The following is an 18,090-nucleotide window of genomic DNA, read 5'->3' as shown; positions in this document are numbered from 1 at the left end:
TTTTTTTTTTTTTTTTTTTTTTTTTTTTTTTTTTTTTTTTTGGTGTCTCTGGTTTTGTTATCAGCATAATGCTGACCTCATAGACTGTATTTAGAATCTTTCATTTGTCTTCTATTCTTTGGAATGGTTTGTGAAGAATAGGTATTATCTTCTCTTTAAATATCTGGTGGTATTCACCTATGAGGCCGTTTGGTCCTAGACTTTTAGTTTTGGGTAGTTTTTTGATTACCGTGCAGTTTTGTTACTTGTAAACAGTCTGTTCAGATTTTCTATTTCTTCATTGTTCAGTTTTGGAACATTGTATGTTTCTAGTAATTTATCCATATCTTCTAGGTTGTCCAGTTTGTTGGCATATAGCTTTTCATAGTAGTTTGATACAGTCCTTTGTATTTCTCTTATGTCAGGTGTTACTTTTCTTATTTTTTAATCTATTTATTTGGGTCCTTTCTCTTTTTTTCTTTATGAGTCTAGCTAAGTGTTTCTCAGTTTTGTTTATCTTTTCAAAGAACCAGCCCTAGGTTTCATTTATTTTATTTTACTTTATTTTATTGTCTTTGTGATTTGTTTCTGTTTGGAGCTTAATTATTTTCTTACTTTTAGTCAGTTTGGGTTTTGTTTTTTTCTTCCTTTTCTAGTTCCTTTTGGTGTAAGGTTAAATTTTTTATTTAAGCTTTTTCTTGGTTCTTGAGGAATACTTGTGTTGCTGTATTATTACCTCTTAGAATTGCTTTCACTGTTTACCAAAGATTTTGGACCTTTGTGTTTTTATTTTCACTTATCTCCATGTATATTTTATTTCTCATTTGATTGCTTCATTGACCAGTTGGTTGTTTAGTATCATCTTGTTTCATCTCCATGTGTTTGTGCTTTTTACACTTTTTTATGTGATTTATTTCTTGTTTCATACAGTTATAGGAAAAATATATAATTTCAGTCTTTTCTTTTGAAAGCATTTATAAAAGAATGTTTATTTGCTAATGATGATGTTTATATGTTTTAGCAAAATACAGGTCATATATACCAAAGGTTTTCATGAAATGCACTTAGAAATGTTCATCTGCTTTTTGGTAAGGATACAGTTTGGGACAATACCTACTTACAGTTGTGCTTGGCATGAATGCCTTCCTCTCTCCAAGCTGCTACAAGGAATACAACCATGGAGACTTGCAGGAGGTTCCTGTTTTCAGTTACTGAAAACTGTGCATCTGTCTCCTGCTTCGCATTCTCATTTCATTTTTCTTTAATTTATTGATGCTTGTTTTATGGCCTATTATGTGAACTGTTTTTGGAGAATGTTTCATGTGCAGTTGAAAAGAATGTGTATTCTGTAGTTTTTGGAGGGAATATTCTGTTTATTTCTGTTATCTCCATCTGGTCCATTGTGTTGCCATTGATTCCTTAGTGATTTTCTATCTGGATTATCTATACATTGGTATAAGTGGAGTGTCCCCTACTATTATTACCATCAATTTCTCTCTTTATGTCTGTTAATATTTGCTTTATATATTTAGGTGCTCCATTGTTGCTTGAGTACCTACAATTGTTATATCTTTTTTTTTTAATTGATATCTTTATTATCTTTATGCAATGCTCTTATTGTCTCTTGTTACAGTCTTTGTTTTAAAGTCTATTTTGACACACATATTGCTACCTCGGCTTTTTTTCTCCCATTTACATAGAAAATGTTTTTCCATCCCTTTACTTTCTATATGTGTCTTAGGTCTCAGGTGAATCTCTTGCTGGCAGCATATAGATGAGTATTATTTTTAATTCTGTGCAGTAGGTCTTTTGCTTGGAGCATTTAGGCTATTTGTGTTTAAGGTAATTATTGATAGGGATGTACTTACTGCCATTTAAAAAAATTGTTTTCTGGGGCACCTGGGTGGCTTAGTCGGTTAAGCGTCCGACTTTCGCTCAGGTCATGATCTCGCGGTTCGTGGGTTCGAGCCCCGCGTCGGGCTCTGTGCTGACTGCCAGCTCAGAGCCTGGAGCCTGTTTCAGTGACTCCCTCTCTCTCAGACCCTCCCCTGCTCGCTCTCTCTCTCTCTCTCTCTCTCCTGGAAATAAATAAAACATTTAAAAAAATTTTTAAAAAAATAAAAAATTTGTTTTCTGTTGTTTTTTTTTTAAATTTATTTGCTCCTTTCTTCCTAATATCTATTTTGTTATGTTTAGCTTTCTTTCTATTTATTGGGTCTGTTGTTACCATGAGGTTCTTATATAACATCCTAAGTAAATAGTCCATGTTAATAAGATTATCACTGAAGTTCAAACATGTAAAATTACCTGTCAAGATTATCATTCATATTTGAAGGAGAGAAAGAGTTTCCAAGACAAACAGAGATAAAGGAGTTTATCACCACTAAAACAGTCTTACAAGAATCTTTAAGATTTCTTGTCTAGTAGAGCATCTTTAGAAAGGGAAAGACCTTTATGTGTAAAAGAAATGGCCATAATTAAACACAAGAAAATCATGAATAAAAAGATGTAAATATTACAACATATAGATAAAATGTGGATAAGGGAGTAAAAAGAGAATGTGTGTGTGTGTATATGTGTGTTTTAGAATGTGTTTGAATATCTTAACTGTTTTAAATAATGCTATAATAAGCATTGGTGTTCATACGTCTTTTCAAATTAGTGCTTTCGTTTCTTTGGATAAATAACCAGTAGTGCAATTCCTGGATCAGATATGTTAACTCTTTTTAATTTTTTGAGGAATTTCCATAGTTTTCGTTATAGTGGCTACAGCAGTTTGCATTCCCACCAACAGTGCCCAAGTATTCCCTTTTCTCTACATCTTCACTAGTACTTGTTATTTCTTGTCTTTTGGATATTAGCCATTCTTACTCTTATGAGATGGTATCTCTTTGTGGGTCTGATTTGCGTTTTCCTGTGATTAGTGATATTGAGCATTTTTTTTCATATACCTATTGATTATTTGTATGTCTTCTTTGGAGTAATGTCTGTTCAGGTCCTCTGCCCATTTTTTAATTGTCAATTTTTTGGGTTTTTTTGGGTTGAGTTCTGTAAGTTCCAAATGTAGAATTTTTGGTTGCAGGGCAAATAAATCTATAGGTTACTCTTTTACATTTACCTGTTTTCTAAGAATTTTAGCTGCTCTTTGCCAGGAAAATTTGTTATATTCATGTTATTAATCCCTCATTATTTAAATTAACATCACTTAGAATAAAGAATTTTTTCTGTTAACTGTCTTAAGTCAATTAACTGCTAAGTGATTTGGAAAAACAATGGCAGCAGATTTGGCTCATTTAAATATGTGGAATAAAGTATATCTGTCTCCAAAGTATTTATCTCACATTAGATAGGAAAATATTTCTGTTATATCAGTTCACATTTGAAATAAAAATCTGCCTGAGTCATGTTGGATTGTGGGACATAAGGGAAAAAATTAGGAGAAGACACTTTTTTTTGGTTACTTCTAAATACATTAATGACTAAGGTTAAAAAAGCAAAGAAAAAATGAGAGTATCTCCAGTATCAACCTACTTTCTTATGTGCCGTATTAATGTTTGTAAAGTAATTCACCTTGATCCTAAGTATGTGCAATTTTTCCTGTAGTCTAGTAGAGCATCTTTAGAACGGGAAAGACCTTTCATATTATTGATCATTACTCACCAAGATTCAAGATCACAAATTAAATTTATAATTGGTCTGATAGTGACTGTTCACTGACCCCAACATTGATAATAGAAACTTTTGTGTGTGTACAGTATATATATAATTTTCTTTGTTACCTAAGCCTGTTTCTTCTCCTTCTAGTATTGTGTGAAATGAGCAACATTAATACAATGTAAGGGAATCAACACTGATAATTTTTAAAAATTCTCAGTTGTAACAATGTTATCTAATGAAATCCAGCGCCCCCTTCCCCATTATTGACACATGTAGCACAGTCCTACCGAATTTTATTAATGTATTTATTTTTCCCCATAGCCCAGTTATATCCATGCTGTTTCCAATTTTTTAATCTGAATTACATCACTTTGTATTTGTCATTTTTCTTGAAAATTACTTTATTGCTATCTTTTTCTCTGTCAAAAATAGAGTGTTCACAGATTCACACAGAAATGGCTTTACCAGTTTTTGTTATTTTTCTTGCTTTTTAGATACTTTGAAAACTTCTAAATTCTTCCATCAATAGTTTATCTAAAATAAAATATATTACAGTGTTCGAACTTCACAATTGAAGTAAAATACTAGTTTTGAAGGTCTCAGATATGGATATGTGGTTCTGGAATGTTATTCTTGGATGTCTGAGCATCTTTTAGGGAAACCCTAGAAGATTATATTCCCAGTGTTATAATTGATAACGTGTTTTTATTTTGTGTGTATGTGCATGTAAAAGGAATATTTGTGGAGCTAATGATTTGTTGTATTTTGATAATTTTTTTCAGAATGATTAATTGTGGGGATTTTTGTCATTACATGTTAAAATCTCATCTTCTAGGTAGAGAGTGTGCTTTTTAAAAAGACAGTCTGCATACTAAATAAAAGTATTCCTTTAAAAGATTCTATTTAAGACTTTGAATATGATATCCTAAATTTGAATTTATTGGTCTCGTTCCAAAGAGGAAAGAGAGACACATATGAGATAGTACTAATGTCATTTGGGATTTTTTTTTTTAATTTAACAAATTTAAATGTGGTGCTGTTCATCCAGCATAACCACCATCAAGCATTTCTTGGATAACATAAAATTTGAAAAACTATATATAGCTGACTACCAGTTTTAAAATATGTAACCTGAAATCATTCCAGAATATTTTAAGACAAATTTGGCAAAGCATTTATTTTGTAAATAGCATGGAACTTTGTGTAGGTTTTAAAATAATTTTACAATTAGTTACAGATGATTTAAAGTTTGTCATTCTTTCTTGGGGGCAAATATTTTAAATCTTAGGACAGGCACAGTACCACAGTGCTGACCACACATTATTATGCAGTTTTCATTGTTTCCAGTCAAGTTATTGTGGCCTAGTATGTAACTAGATTTTGTCTGTTATCCAAGGCTCAATTTCAAAGATTCTAGTTTAAATCTTATGAAATATATTTTGTTAAGATTTTTTGAGTGTTGAAACTCATAAGAATCTACCTTGTAGAATCCACTTAATATCTACTTAATTAATCTATCTACTATCACCATTTATAGTTTAAACACTTAAATGATTCGATTAGTAATTAACTTGGTATTTTTATTTTCATTGGAAAATAACCTGAATCTAAAAATATAGTGTGACCATGGGTCTATCTGTGTGGGCATATCCAACGCAATGGAGGAAAAAAAAGAGCCTTGCAGGAAATAAAACTATGTTAATAGTTATTTGAAGCAGCAGGGCTTTGACTAGTTTGGATTTTTCTTCTTTATATTTTCTAGTTTATGAATGATTTTGATTTTTCTTCTTTATATATTCTATTTTCTAATTTATCTTAAGTGATGACTAGTAACTAATAAGAAAATAAGTATTTTCAATGTATTGAACATAATTTGACTACTTAGAAAGATGTCTACAATATCTATACATACAAGTGCTAGTAGAATTGTAAAGTCAACACTATGTCATAATAATCTAATTTGCATCAGTTGACATCTAAAGAATAAATGTTAATAAATATTCCAATACTAAGTATACTCTTAAAAATCATTTCACAAAGTACTTTATAGCTGCATTAAAATGGTTTTATATCATAATTTATATCAGTCTCTGGTACATTAATAAAAAGTGTAAAAGAAGAAAAGGAATTTTGCTTTTACTCCTGAAATTTATGAGTGCTTATTTTTTTATTGAGCATATTTTAGTTAAAAAATAACATGTTATACAAAGAATTAAGATATCGGAAGGCATTCTAGGTCTTACCCTCAAATATTCTGATTAAGTAGGTCTGAATTAAAAATCAGTAATCTGTGGTTTATATAGGGACACATTTGATCTGGTATACACAGGTGGGCCAAGAGACCAAAATAGATTATTCTTTCCCTCCCTTATTCTTCAGCTAGATCTGTGGTCACCTTTAGTCCATGCAAATATCATTGAATTTTCCTGATAGAACACATTTTCTGTGGTCTCCAAGGTAAATGAATACATCCTCAGCAGTTGCACAATGCAACCCACTAGAGTGAAGGAAAAGGAAGGTAGAACTTCTCTTTATATCTGTATGTCATTTCCTTAAGTTCTATTTCTGCATGTTTTATAATGTATATAATTAATGATATAGTAGTATGTTGCTGTTTATGTTGTATAATGTATTTATAATGTAATTATTGCTATAGTAGTGTGTTAAATACAAATATTAACATTTATCAAAGGTTACTTTTAAACAGCATTTAAATTCTATATCACATTGGTCTCTGGGTAGTATATTCTCTTTTTTGATGCTATATTAAGTGTTTCACATTTCATTCCTGGTGCCCTCTGGGACCGGGGACACCTAGTTGCAAATCACATATCAGATAAAGGGCTAGTATCCAATATTTATAAGGAACTCATCAAACTCCACACCCGATAAACAAAAAAATCCAGTGAAGAAATGGGCAGAAGACATGAACAGACACTTCTCCAAAGTGGACATCTAGATGGCCAACAGACACATGAAACAATGCTCAGCATCCCTCTTCATCAGGGAAATACAAATCAAAACTACACTGAGATACTACCTCACGCCGGTCATAGTGGCTCAAATGAACAAGTCAGGAGACTATAGATGCTGGCGAGGATCTGGAGACAGGCACCCTCCTACACTGTTGGTGGGAACGTAAGCTGGTGCAACCCCACCGGAAAACACCGTGGAGTTTCCTCAAAACATTAACAATCGAACTCCCCTATGACCCAGCAATAGCACTCCTAGGAATTTACTCAAGGGATACAGAAGTGCTGCTGCATAGGGGCATACATACCCCAATGTTCATAGCAGCACTCTCAACAATAGCAAAAACATGGAAAGAACCTAAGTGTCCATCAACTGACAAATGGATCGAGAAAATGTGGTATATGTATACAATGGAATACTACATGGCAATGAGAAAGAATGAAATCTGGCCATGTGTAGCAACATGGTTGGAACTTGAGGGTGTTAATGCTGAGCGAAATAAGTCAGGCAGAGAAGGACAGCTACCATATGTTTGCACATATAGGAGGATTAGGAGGAAGCTAACGGAGGACCGTGCGGTAGAAGAAGGGGAAAAATACTTTGGGAGAGGGAGGGAGGCAAACCATGAGAAACTCTTGAATGCTGAGAACAAACTGATGGCTGAAGGGGGCGCTGAAGGGTGATGGGAATGGAGGAGGGCACTTGTTGGGATGAGCACTGGGTGTTATATGGAAACCGACTTGACAATAAACTATTTAAGAAAAAAGTTTCACATGTCAAAAATAAAAATAGACTGTTTACTATCAAGCGACACTATAATTTTATACGTGTGGTTCTCTACTCCCTTTTGTTCTTTTTATAGGTAATGCTTTTCCTTGGACTATCAGCTTGCATCATTTCAGCATGTATACCCTTTTCGGAAAACAGGTGACACTTTGCCTAGTGGAACCTATGGGTTGTACCTCTACTCTAGCTGTTACATCTCAGAAACTCCTCTCTACAGGACCTGATACAAGGCATTCATTTGTTGTCTGTCTCCATGTTGACCTAGAGTCACTTCAGATAAAATGCTCGAACCCTCAGGTTAGTATATTTGATGTATGAAAGGAAATTTAAAATGGTGTGATTGAAGAACAATTGTTATCAATTTTGTGAAGGGTTTCTCTTCTGTTTCGTGTCCTAAATTATTTTTAACAGACTCATCAAGATCAGAATGGTTAGATTAAAATTGCTTTGAAGCTTTCTCAAGTTTTGTAATTTAAACTCTTCTGAAAATGTAATGGTAGCAGCATAAATGCATGTTTTGGCTGAAAGAGTGAAATCAGTTGCAGATGTGAAGTGTTTAAATGCTGAAGAACTACTTTATTATCAGACTGGAAGAGACTGTTAAAGAGATCAAATACACTTTTCAGGCAGATTCTCACTCAGGACTTCTTGTGCTCAACATGTAATATTTTTTAAAAAGCATTGTTTACTACTTAAGAAATACATTTTGCTAATCCTGTAATAGTTTATTTGGTATAGGCCAAACATATTGAAATCTGTAGTGTTAAAATTTCATATGAATTCCAATCCCCAATTTATACAAATCACTAATTGCATACAGTTAATTTGTTTCTTTGACCTCAAGCAGACTCTGATATGCTTTCTACATAGATTGTCACTGTTGAATACTATTTGAAATGATGTTTTGAAATAATTCTTTTTAGAATTGGATCTGTTGGATCTGACAGGTCAATGTTGATAAATCTATGTTTATCTCTTAGAAACCACTTAGTAAACCAGTTTTTAGAGTGTGTTTTTTAAAGTGAGTCCAGACATTATTTCATATTTTATAGAGCCTCCTAAATGATACCATCCTCCCTCTTTCTCCTCTTCTCCCTGCCTGGTTAGTGGAAGATGGATTAAAGGGACCTAATGGTTGCCAGATTTCTAATATTATCTGAAGTGGTACAGTGTAAACTCTAACTAGACTGTGGAAGTTTTTAACATATATTATAATCTCCTAAAATAAGTACTAAAAATAAAATGCAAAAATACAAAGAGACGGGGCCAAAAAGCCAATAGACATATTAAAATGAAATACGAAAAATATGTTCAAATAATCTAAACAAGTCAAGAAGTGGTAACAAGAGTTTAAAAGCAGAGGATAGAAACAGACAATAAAATGGCAGGGCCAAGATATTCTTGCCAATGATTATGTTAAATGTTAATGATGTTAACTAGGAATGTTTAGACCGTGAGTTAACAAACTAAAGCCTCTGCAGGCCAAAAACCCATTTTTTTACGTTTTGTCTGAGGTTACTGTTCTACGGAATTAAGTAGGAGCACCAGAAAACAGTATGGCTCACAAAGCCTAGAATATTTACTATGTGATCATTTAACAACAACAACAAAAAATGTGTACTGACCCCTGGTCCAATTACTCCTATTAAAAGGCAAAGATTGATAGAGTGAGAAAAACAGCAAGATTCATTTTGTTTAAGATATCAACATAAAGTACTGTTTATTATCACAGTCAAAATAAGTTAGAAACCAGTAATTAGAAAACTGTACAATAAACATGCTTATAAATAACCTATGAATCAAAGACAAAATCACTTGGAAATAAGAAAATATTTTGGTTGAGTGACAGTTAAAAAAGTGGATATAGTAAATACTTTTCAAAGGAAAACATAATTTTAAATATTTACATTAGAAATGAAGACGGACCTTAAGTCATTCACTTAAGGTTCCACTTTAGAAAGCTAAGAAAAGAGCAATGTAAGCCCAAAATAAGGTAGAGAAAGAAAATAATAAAGATAAGAGCAGAAACAACTGGTGCAGTAACAAAAGCTAAAATACAAATTGCCAATACTGGGAATGAAGGAGGACGCTTACCACACAGATCCTATAGACTTTAAAAGCATAATGGAGTATGAACAACATTATGCCAGCAAGTACAACAATTTAGGTGAAATAGAAATTTCGACTGAAAAATAAGTGATCAAAAAGTGATACAGGAAGAAATAGAAAACCTGAATGTCCTTACATATCTCTAATAGAAATTGTGATATTGGAACAAGTTTTATAAAGAAAATTTCGGGCACCAATGGATGAATTGTGTCAAATAAGTCAAGGTAAAAAATAGAAAATTTTCACAAATTGTTTTTCCAGAGATAGAGAATGAAGAATTCCTTCCCAACGTGTTTATGAAGCCAGTATATATTTTTTATACATTTTATTTTAATGTTTATTTATTTTGAGAGAGAGCGAGCACAAGCAGGGGAGGGAGGGCAGAGAGAGAGAGAGGGAGAGAGAGAGAGAAACTTCCAAGCAGGCTTCATACTGTCAGCACAGAACCCAATGTGGGGCTCAATCCCATGAATCGTGAGATCATGATCTGAACTAAAATCAAGAGTCAGAATGTTCAACCTACTGAGGCATCCACGTGCCCCAAAGCCAGTATAATTCTATTATCAAATCCTGAAAAAGTCTTTACAAGAGAAGGAATTAGAAATCACTCATAAAAATAGATGTAAAATTCTTAACCACATATTAGCAAATCAATTTAACAGTATATTAAAAAAAAGTCAATACATTATGACAGAGTAGGATTCATCTTAGAAATTCAAGCTTGGTTTAATAATCAAAAATTGTTTGGTATAATTCACCATATCAATAATAGTTGAGATAAATCATATGATAATTTCCGTAGAAGCAGGTAAAACATTTCACAAAATTTAACCACCCATGCATGATAAAAACTCTCAGCAAATTACAAATATTAAAGAATTTTTCAAATCTATAGAGGACATATATAGTAAATCAAACATCATACTTAATACCATACTGACTTGTTTTCCACTAAAATCAGAAAAAAAGCCCGGAATGCCTGTTTCACCACTTGCTCTATATCATCCTGGATGTTGTAGCCATTCCAGTAAACCAAAGGAAATCAAAAGGCATAAAAATAAGAAGTAAAACCCATTTATATGTGACAAAATATTTTTTAGAAAATCCTAGAGAAATTAAGCAACTATTACTGGAACTAATAAAATTATCAAGGTTGCAGGAGACAAGAGTAATGAATAAAAATCTATTTATTAATATATATTAGCAGCAAACAGTTGGAAGATTGAATGAATCCCTTCCATTTATATTGATTCCCAAAAACATAAACAAATGAATCTAAAGATGTCCAAGACCTCTATCATAAAAAACAGAAAGCATTGCTGGGAGAACTTACACCTAACTGGAGATAGACCTGTTCACAGATTGGATGAGTAAATATTGTTCAAAGGGCAGCTCTCCCCAAATTAATCCTAATATTGGGCATAATCAAATTTAAAAATATTTTTTCTTTGAAAGACTTGGTAACAGAGCAGAAAACCAAACACTAGGAGAAAGTATTTGTAAAATATTCGTCAAACTATTCACAATATTTCTTGAAAGTTTACTTATTTATTTTGAGAGAGCATGCACACACCTGGGCAGGGAAGGGCCAGAGAGAGGAAGAGAGAAAATCCCAAGCAGACTCTGCACTAACAATGCAGAGCCCTACACAGGGCTAGGACCTATGACCTGTGAGATCATGACCTGAGCCGAAACCAAAAGTCAAATGCTTAACCAACTGCTCTCTGTTATGGAAAATATTTAAAGAACCCTTTCTAGTTGTTAACATGATGACAAAGAACAATTTATAATGATGGTAAGATTTGAACAGGAATTCACCACTCAAGATGTTACTGGTCAGTAAGCACATGGAAAGATGCACATCTACATTATTCCTCAGGAAACATAAAATGAAACAGGAAGGCAATTCACTATACACCAATTAGATTGGCTAAAATAAAAATGATGAGCATTGTGAACCATCTAGAACTCTTTGTATACTGCTTGTGTGAATGTAAAAATTGCACAGCTTTGGAAACAACTTGGAAATTGCTGAAAAAGTATGACATGCACTTAGCATGTGACCCAGCCATTCCTCCCTAAGTTTTCCCTCAGAGAAATGCAAATAATTTGGCTGTGCAGACTTTTATGTGGATGTATATGCAGCTTTCTTTGTATAGCCCAAAACTGATCACAACTCAAATGTTTTATCACTAGATGGATGATTAAACAAATTATGGCATATCAACACAGTATACTACTCAGTCATAAAAAGGTCTGAATTATTGATAAAATGCAACATAATGGGTGAATATTGTAATCACTATACCAAGTGAATAAAGTCAGATGAAGAGTACTGTATAATTACATATATATTACACATATAATTAATAATATTAGAATATGCAAACTACTATATTGTGACAGATAGGTTCCTCGTTGCCTTTAGAAGGTAGTGGGAAGGAAGAGAGAATGATTGTAATAACAAATTACAATAGGATATGAAGAAACTTTTGGAAAAAATAGAATTTTTTTTATTCATAGTTTAATAGTAGTTTAATCTCTATATGATAGACAGCCAGATGCTACTTGGAGTTGTCTGCCAGAGATCTTCTATTTCAGGAACTTAGGGAAGTCGTTATAATCTTCAGAGAATTGTCCTACTCTACATGTTTTGGACATCCATAGCCATCCTAGCTGAGAATAAATTCTGTTGCCATTAGCGTTTTAGCCTGGAAATCCATTATTTTTCAATCTTTAAAAAAAAAAAAAAACTTCTTTTACTTTGAGATACTCAGTAGTATTGTGATTTTGTGGAATCTTATTAAATAAAATGTTGTGGCTCAAATCTAGAACTCTTGAGTATCTTTATTAGATATCTATCCACTTTGCTTGGAACAGAGGTCAGATTTTGTTGTTGTTAAATTTTTTTTTTTTTTTTTTTTTTGAGAGAGAGAGTGTGTGTGAGAGAGACACAGAGTGCAAATGGGGAAAGGGCAGAAAGAGAGGGAGACACAGAATTAGAAGCAGGCTCCAGGCTCTGAGCTGTCAGCCCCATCTCAGGGCTTGAACTCACAATCCACGAGATCATGACCTGAGCCGAAGTCAGGCACTTAACTGACTGAGCCACCCAGGAGTCCCTTGTTGTTGTTTTTTATATCAACTAGTTCTAAGCAAAGTCATCACATAGATTTTGGTTTGGTATTTCTTTCTCATGCCTGCCCCCTCCTTTTATGCTTACCTCCATCACTTGGCTCCCAAGGCCTCCTTGCTCCTCCCCAAATGCCAAGACCTTTTATTTTTGAGAATTAAACCAAGGCTGAGTGAACCTCATGGCTCAAGAATGCTTTACCCCAACTGTAATAATTATTATCTGTTCTTTTAATTCCAACTGTATCTTCTTGCTAAGTCCTTATAAACCAGATCTGTTTAGTTGTTATCAACTTCTATAACCAAACTTGATCACAAGGTTGTTGGGAAGTTTAAGTAAGATATTTATGAAATATGTCAAAATACCTTGTAAACTCTGAAGTGCTATAGCAATGCCATTTTGTTAGTTTTTAGATTGACTCTGATATAAAATGTGAGACCCTCATTGTAAATTGTTATGACTACCTCTGGTAGAATGTAGCAGTATTTTGGAAGGGCTAGGAAGCCACAAAGCACTTTGAAGAATCATTGCGTACTCAAAGATTTGTAAAGAGTTAATACTCTTTTATATACTTGTGCCAGATTAACCTAAATTTTAATGATAAAAAATGAGACTCCAGGTAAACCTCTTTCTTGTGAGTGGTTGCTTTAGCATAGGCTTCCACACTCCCTCTGGATTCTATCAGAATTACAAAGGATGACTTGATTTTTTCCCCCCAAGTACAGAAAAATAATGAGTACTACAAGCACAATACAATATCCCTCAGCCAGAAATGAGGAAAACAAAGATGAATAAGGTAAACACACTGTAGGGGAGTGAAAATACCCTGTCTCCTCAAGATCCTTCTAGGTGGAATAAGAATCAAGTTGACATGACATAAAATTCAGTAGTATAAATATGGGGAATCCACACAGACATGGAAATTCCAATGACAGGCAAAATGAATTATATATGTCATCTTGGACTAAGAAGAAATCTGGGTAGGACTCTGGGACTGCAGAGAAAAGGAATGCAATTTACAGGAAGATGATAAAGAGTAATTGTTTAGTAAGCTAATGTTTGCTGGGCCACTTAGAAACAATGGGACATAGAGAACTTTGATCAAACTGGCCTTGCTAGGTTCCTCCCTGTCTACCACACCTAGTTCATATCATAATGCTCTTTGTGGTGATAGTTCTCTTCCTGGTGCAGGTCCTGTACCTGAATTCTTTGCAGCAGGTGTGGGGGAGGCAAAAAGGTTTTCCTGAACCTGCTGGAACTGCTTTTTTGATTTTTTTTTGTTTTTTATATTTTTATTTCTAGGAGAGAGAGAGAGAGAGAGAGAGACAGCGTGAGCAGGGGAGGGTCAGAGAGAGGGAGACACAGACTCTGAAATAGGCTCCAGGCTCTGAGCTGGCAGTCAGCACAGAGCCCGATGCGGGGCTCAAACCCACGAACCGCGAGATCATGACCTAAGCGAAAGTCAGACGCTTAACCGACTAAGCCACCCAGGCGCCCCGATTGTTTTTTAATTAAAAATCATCTTCATGCCAAAGTGGTTCATCATGAGGTAGCCTGCCCTTGGTTCATACACCATGAGAAAGGCCATGCCTATGCACATCTTAATGCATCTGTTGAATGCCACAGATAAAGAGCAAATCTTGAAAGTGTCTTGAGAAAAATGACCCATGACATACAGGAGAACCAAAATTTGGTTATTAACTCACTTCTTCTGAGGAAGAGGGCAGAAGAATATAACATCTTTAAATGGTGAAAAGCAAAATACAGCTTCTCAACCCAGAATTCCAAATTTAAAAAAAATTCATGTTTATGAATAAAGACTAAATAAAGATGTTTTCACATAAAAGAATCTATCACCAGTAGAACTGCACTGCAAGAAATCCTAAAGGAAGACCCTCATACTCAAGAGAAATGAAACCAGATGTTTGGGCATCTTTTTAAATGTTTCTTGACCACTGAGTTCGCTCTTTTGTGAATTGGCAATTCAAATTGTTTATATCAGTTTGTGTTTTCTTGATTATTAATAAGGTTGAACAGTTTTTAAATGTTTATTGGTCAGTGAAGTTGTTTTACTAATTGATAATTCATATCATTTATGAAGTTTTTCTATTAAATTTCTTAACAATTCTAAAAGGTTCCCTTAGGCTCTATAAATACAAACCCTGTATTTGTAATGCAGTTATTTGCCTGTATGGCATCTGTTACCAAAAATGTTTAATCTTTCTTGATGAAATGTTATATATATGTCTTTTTTATTTTCCAAGTGTCCTACCTTGTAAAAAGCGTATGATGGACCCCTAAAATACATCCATGTGCATTCTAAAGTTTCAGTTACTATTTTTATTTTTAAAATTAATGACCCCAAATAACTTTTTTTTTTTTGTGAGTAGTTGTTTTTGTGTTTGTGAAGCATAGTGCTTCTTGAGTCCTTTTTTGTCTCATGGACCTCTTTGAGAATCTAATGAAAGCTATGAGCCTGTTCCTAGAACAATGTGCATATCCACTAAATTTTGCCTCTACTATCAGAAGCTTTTATACATTGTAGCCAGTATATAATATTCTTGACTCCATTTTAAGGAAATAATTTCTTCTTAAATATCATTTTTTTGTTTATCCATTAGAGTGATATCAGAAGTTTTGACACTGGTATATTAATTTGATTCATTATTGCTTAGATAAAAAAGCCTTCAAGTAGTTTACATATTATAAAATACAGTGTGCAACTCTGTATGTAGGGCAAGCCCAGGACAAATTCAGTGTCATGTTAGACATTATTGTAGGTATCTGTATCAACCGTGTTGTACTAAACTACTGTGTCACTTCCTAGAACTTATTGCCATTCAGGGGCCTTCGACACTATAAATATTAAACCAGTTGAATAATCAGAGGTGTTGTTCCTAGGGCTGATTTTCATTAACTCTTCCCTTTATCTTAACTTTTACTAAAGTTACTCAATTCCCTTTAATGTCTTTAGTCACTAGTCTCTTCAAAAATTTTTTTAAAGTTTATTTTTGAGAGAGACAGAGAGAGCGTGAATGGGGAAAGGGCAGAGAGAGAAGGAGACGCAGAATCCCAAGCAGGCTCCAGGCTCTGAGCTGTCAGCACAGAGCCCGACACGGGGCTCTAACATAAGAACCTGAGATCATGACCTGAGCCGAAGTTGGTGGCTTAACTGATCAAGCCACCCAGATACCCCATAGTCACTAGTCTCTTTAACCTTAAAAATTTTATTTATTCTAAAATTAAAGGAGCCTGTAGAATCCTCTTATTAATATAATAGGATTTCAGTTTTCCCTCAACCAATAAATTGATATTTTGTCTTGCTATAAGGCATTTCCAGGAATATAAAACCATCTTTGCCATTTTGGGTTTTAAGTATGTGGAACTATAGGGAGAATAGGTTTCTGTGCTCCTTTTCTATCCTGTTCATAGTTTTTATTGCCAAGTTATGTTCAGTTTTCAGTAAGGAAGTAGAATTTGGCATTACTGTCTAAGAAAACAGCATTGAGTTTAGACAAAACTAGATTTGTATTTTCTGTACCACTCATTTTTAATATTTCTGAGCCCTAATTTATATTTTTATCTTTACGTAGAATTAGACTGGGTAAGGATTATGCTTAATATGCAAAAGCTTTTTTTTTTTAGTTTTTTATAAGTTTTTGACAAAAATTCTTTTCTCTTTTTGAAAATTCAGTTTTAATGGTTAGTAATAACCTGCATACCAAGTAAGGTAGCCTTTTAAAATATGTATTCACTTAGAGCTCTTTGGTGTTCAACATGGAGTAGTTATCACTTGAAATTCCATTCTCCTGCTCGATTTCCATTGAAATTGTATATCCATGGTTTTCTTCTCTCTACCTTTATGATTACTCTTCTGTCTGACTCTCTCTCCTAATACCTTGCAAAAGAAGTCCTTCTTCCCTAACTGAATAGAGCTTTTCATTGTCCCTATGTCATCTCCTGCACTTGGCTATTGCTCTTGCTATTCTTAAGACTGAAATGGCTTTTTGCATCCACTTAAATCATGTCTCTCCTTTAGGAATGTATCGCCTTGAGGCTTATTTCAGCCTTTTCAATCCAAGTAAGTCTCCTATATGATTGGTTATAGATTAAATGAGAAAGTATATGTGAATTTAAATTTTAAACAGTAAAACATTACATTTTTGATATTCATTAGGTATTCGATATACAAGATATTATTGATATCCAGTCACCATCATATATAGCATGTATAAAGCTGCCTCACACAGACCTCACCTTTAAGGAATTTTTAACGTTTTATTGAGATCTACTTACATACAATAAACTGCACATGTTTAAATTATCTAATTCTATGAGATTTGACATATGTACACCCATGAAACCATTCTCAGAATCAGGATGAATATCCATCATCCTCAAAAGTTTCTTTATGCCACTTCATAATCCTTCATTTCACTTTTTACCCCATCTCAGGTGACTACTCATTCTATCATTATGGATAATAGTCATTTGCTAATATTTTGTATAAATAGAATCATGCAGTTGTATTCTGTGTCTCTGTCTCTCCTTTTTTTTTTTTTTGTAACCTAGCTTCTTTCATTCAGCATAATTTTTTTGAGATTAAGTCATGTTTTTCATGAATCCATAGTTGATTTCTTTTTACTGATACCATTCTGTTGTATGGATATTCTACATATTGTTCATCCACTTGTGAACATTTGAGACTTTTTCCAGTTGTGGATTATTACAGAAAAAAACTGCTATGAACATTTGTGTTCAGTCTTTGTGTGGATATAGACTTGATTTTTCTTGGGGAAACAGAAGTGCAGTGGCTGCTTGATCATAATGGTAGGTGTATGCCTTTTTCAGAAACCACCAAACTATTCTAAATTTTGCATTCCCATCAGCAGCAAATGAGAGTTTCATCTTTGCCAATACTGATATGGTTAGACTTTTTGAATTTAGACATTTTAATAGGTGGGTAGTGGTAACTTTCATTGGCATAGTTTTCAGTACATCTTGAAGGATAAGAATTGAACGTTCATCTTCAATTTTTTTTATTTTTTTTTAAACTTCTGAATTTGCCAACTCTGTATTCTGTGATAGCGACTTTCTTCTTTGAGAATAAAAATATGTTTAAAGATTATGTCTGTGTTTGGCACATTATGCATATAATTAGTGACATTCCTACATAATTCTTTAAGGGTAACAGTTAAGGGAAATAAGAAATAGTGACAAAAAAAGCATCAGTTCTCTTAAATAAATAAACTTTAGGCCCTTAGAAGTATCTAAAACTTGTTTTCTTTGGTTTATGCTTTCCTTATTTGTCAGTTCTAATTGTGCAAGTAAAAGTAAAATAACCTTTTTTCAAATTATGTTTTGCAATAAAATTGTTTCTTTCTCGAGAGAACTTAATTTTGATTATGAAGGACAAAAGAATATGAACTAAAGTTTTTCTAAGAGGTGTTTTATAA

General features: G+C 33.4%; 1 protein-coding gene across 2 annotated transcripts in view; it reads left to right on the top strand.

Annotated features, from left to right (window-relative positions):
- VPS13B (vacuolar protein sorting 13 homolog B) overlaps positions 1-18,090 on the top strand; it is a 761,997-nt gene that overhangs the window by 388,392 nt on the left and 355,515 nt on the right. For both annotated transcript variants that reach the window (XM_077748161.1, XM_077748160.1), the window contains exon 24: positions 7,472-7,692. In XM_077748161.1, the coding sequence (XP_077604287.1) occupies positions 7,472-7,692 (221 nt within the window). The remainder of the gene's footprint in view (positions 1-7,471; positions 7,693-18,090) is intronic.

This window comes from Crocuta crocuta, unplaced genomic scaffold (assembly GCF_008692635.1).
Source record: "Crocuta crocuta isolate KB4526 unplaced genomic scaffold, BGI_CrCroc_1.0 scaffold39, whole genome shotgun sequence".
Taxonomy (NCBI): Eukaryota; Metazoa; Chordata; class Mammalia; order Carnivora; family Hyaenidae; genus Crocuta; species Crocuta crocuta.
This window is presented reverse-complemented; position numbering and strand designations above follow the sequence as displayed.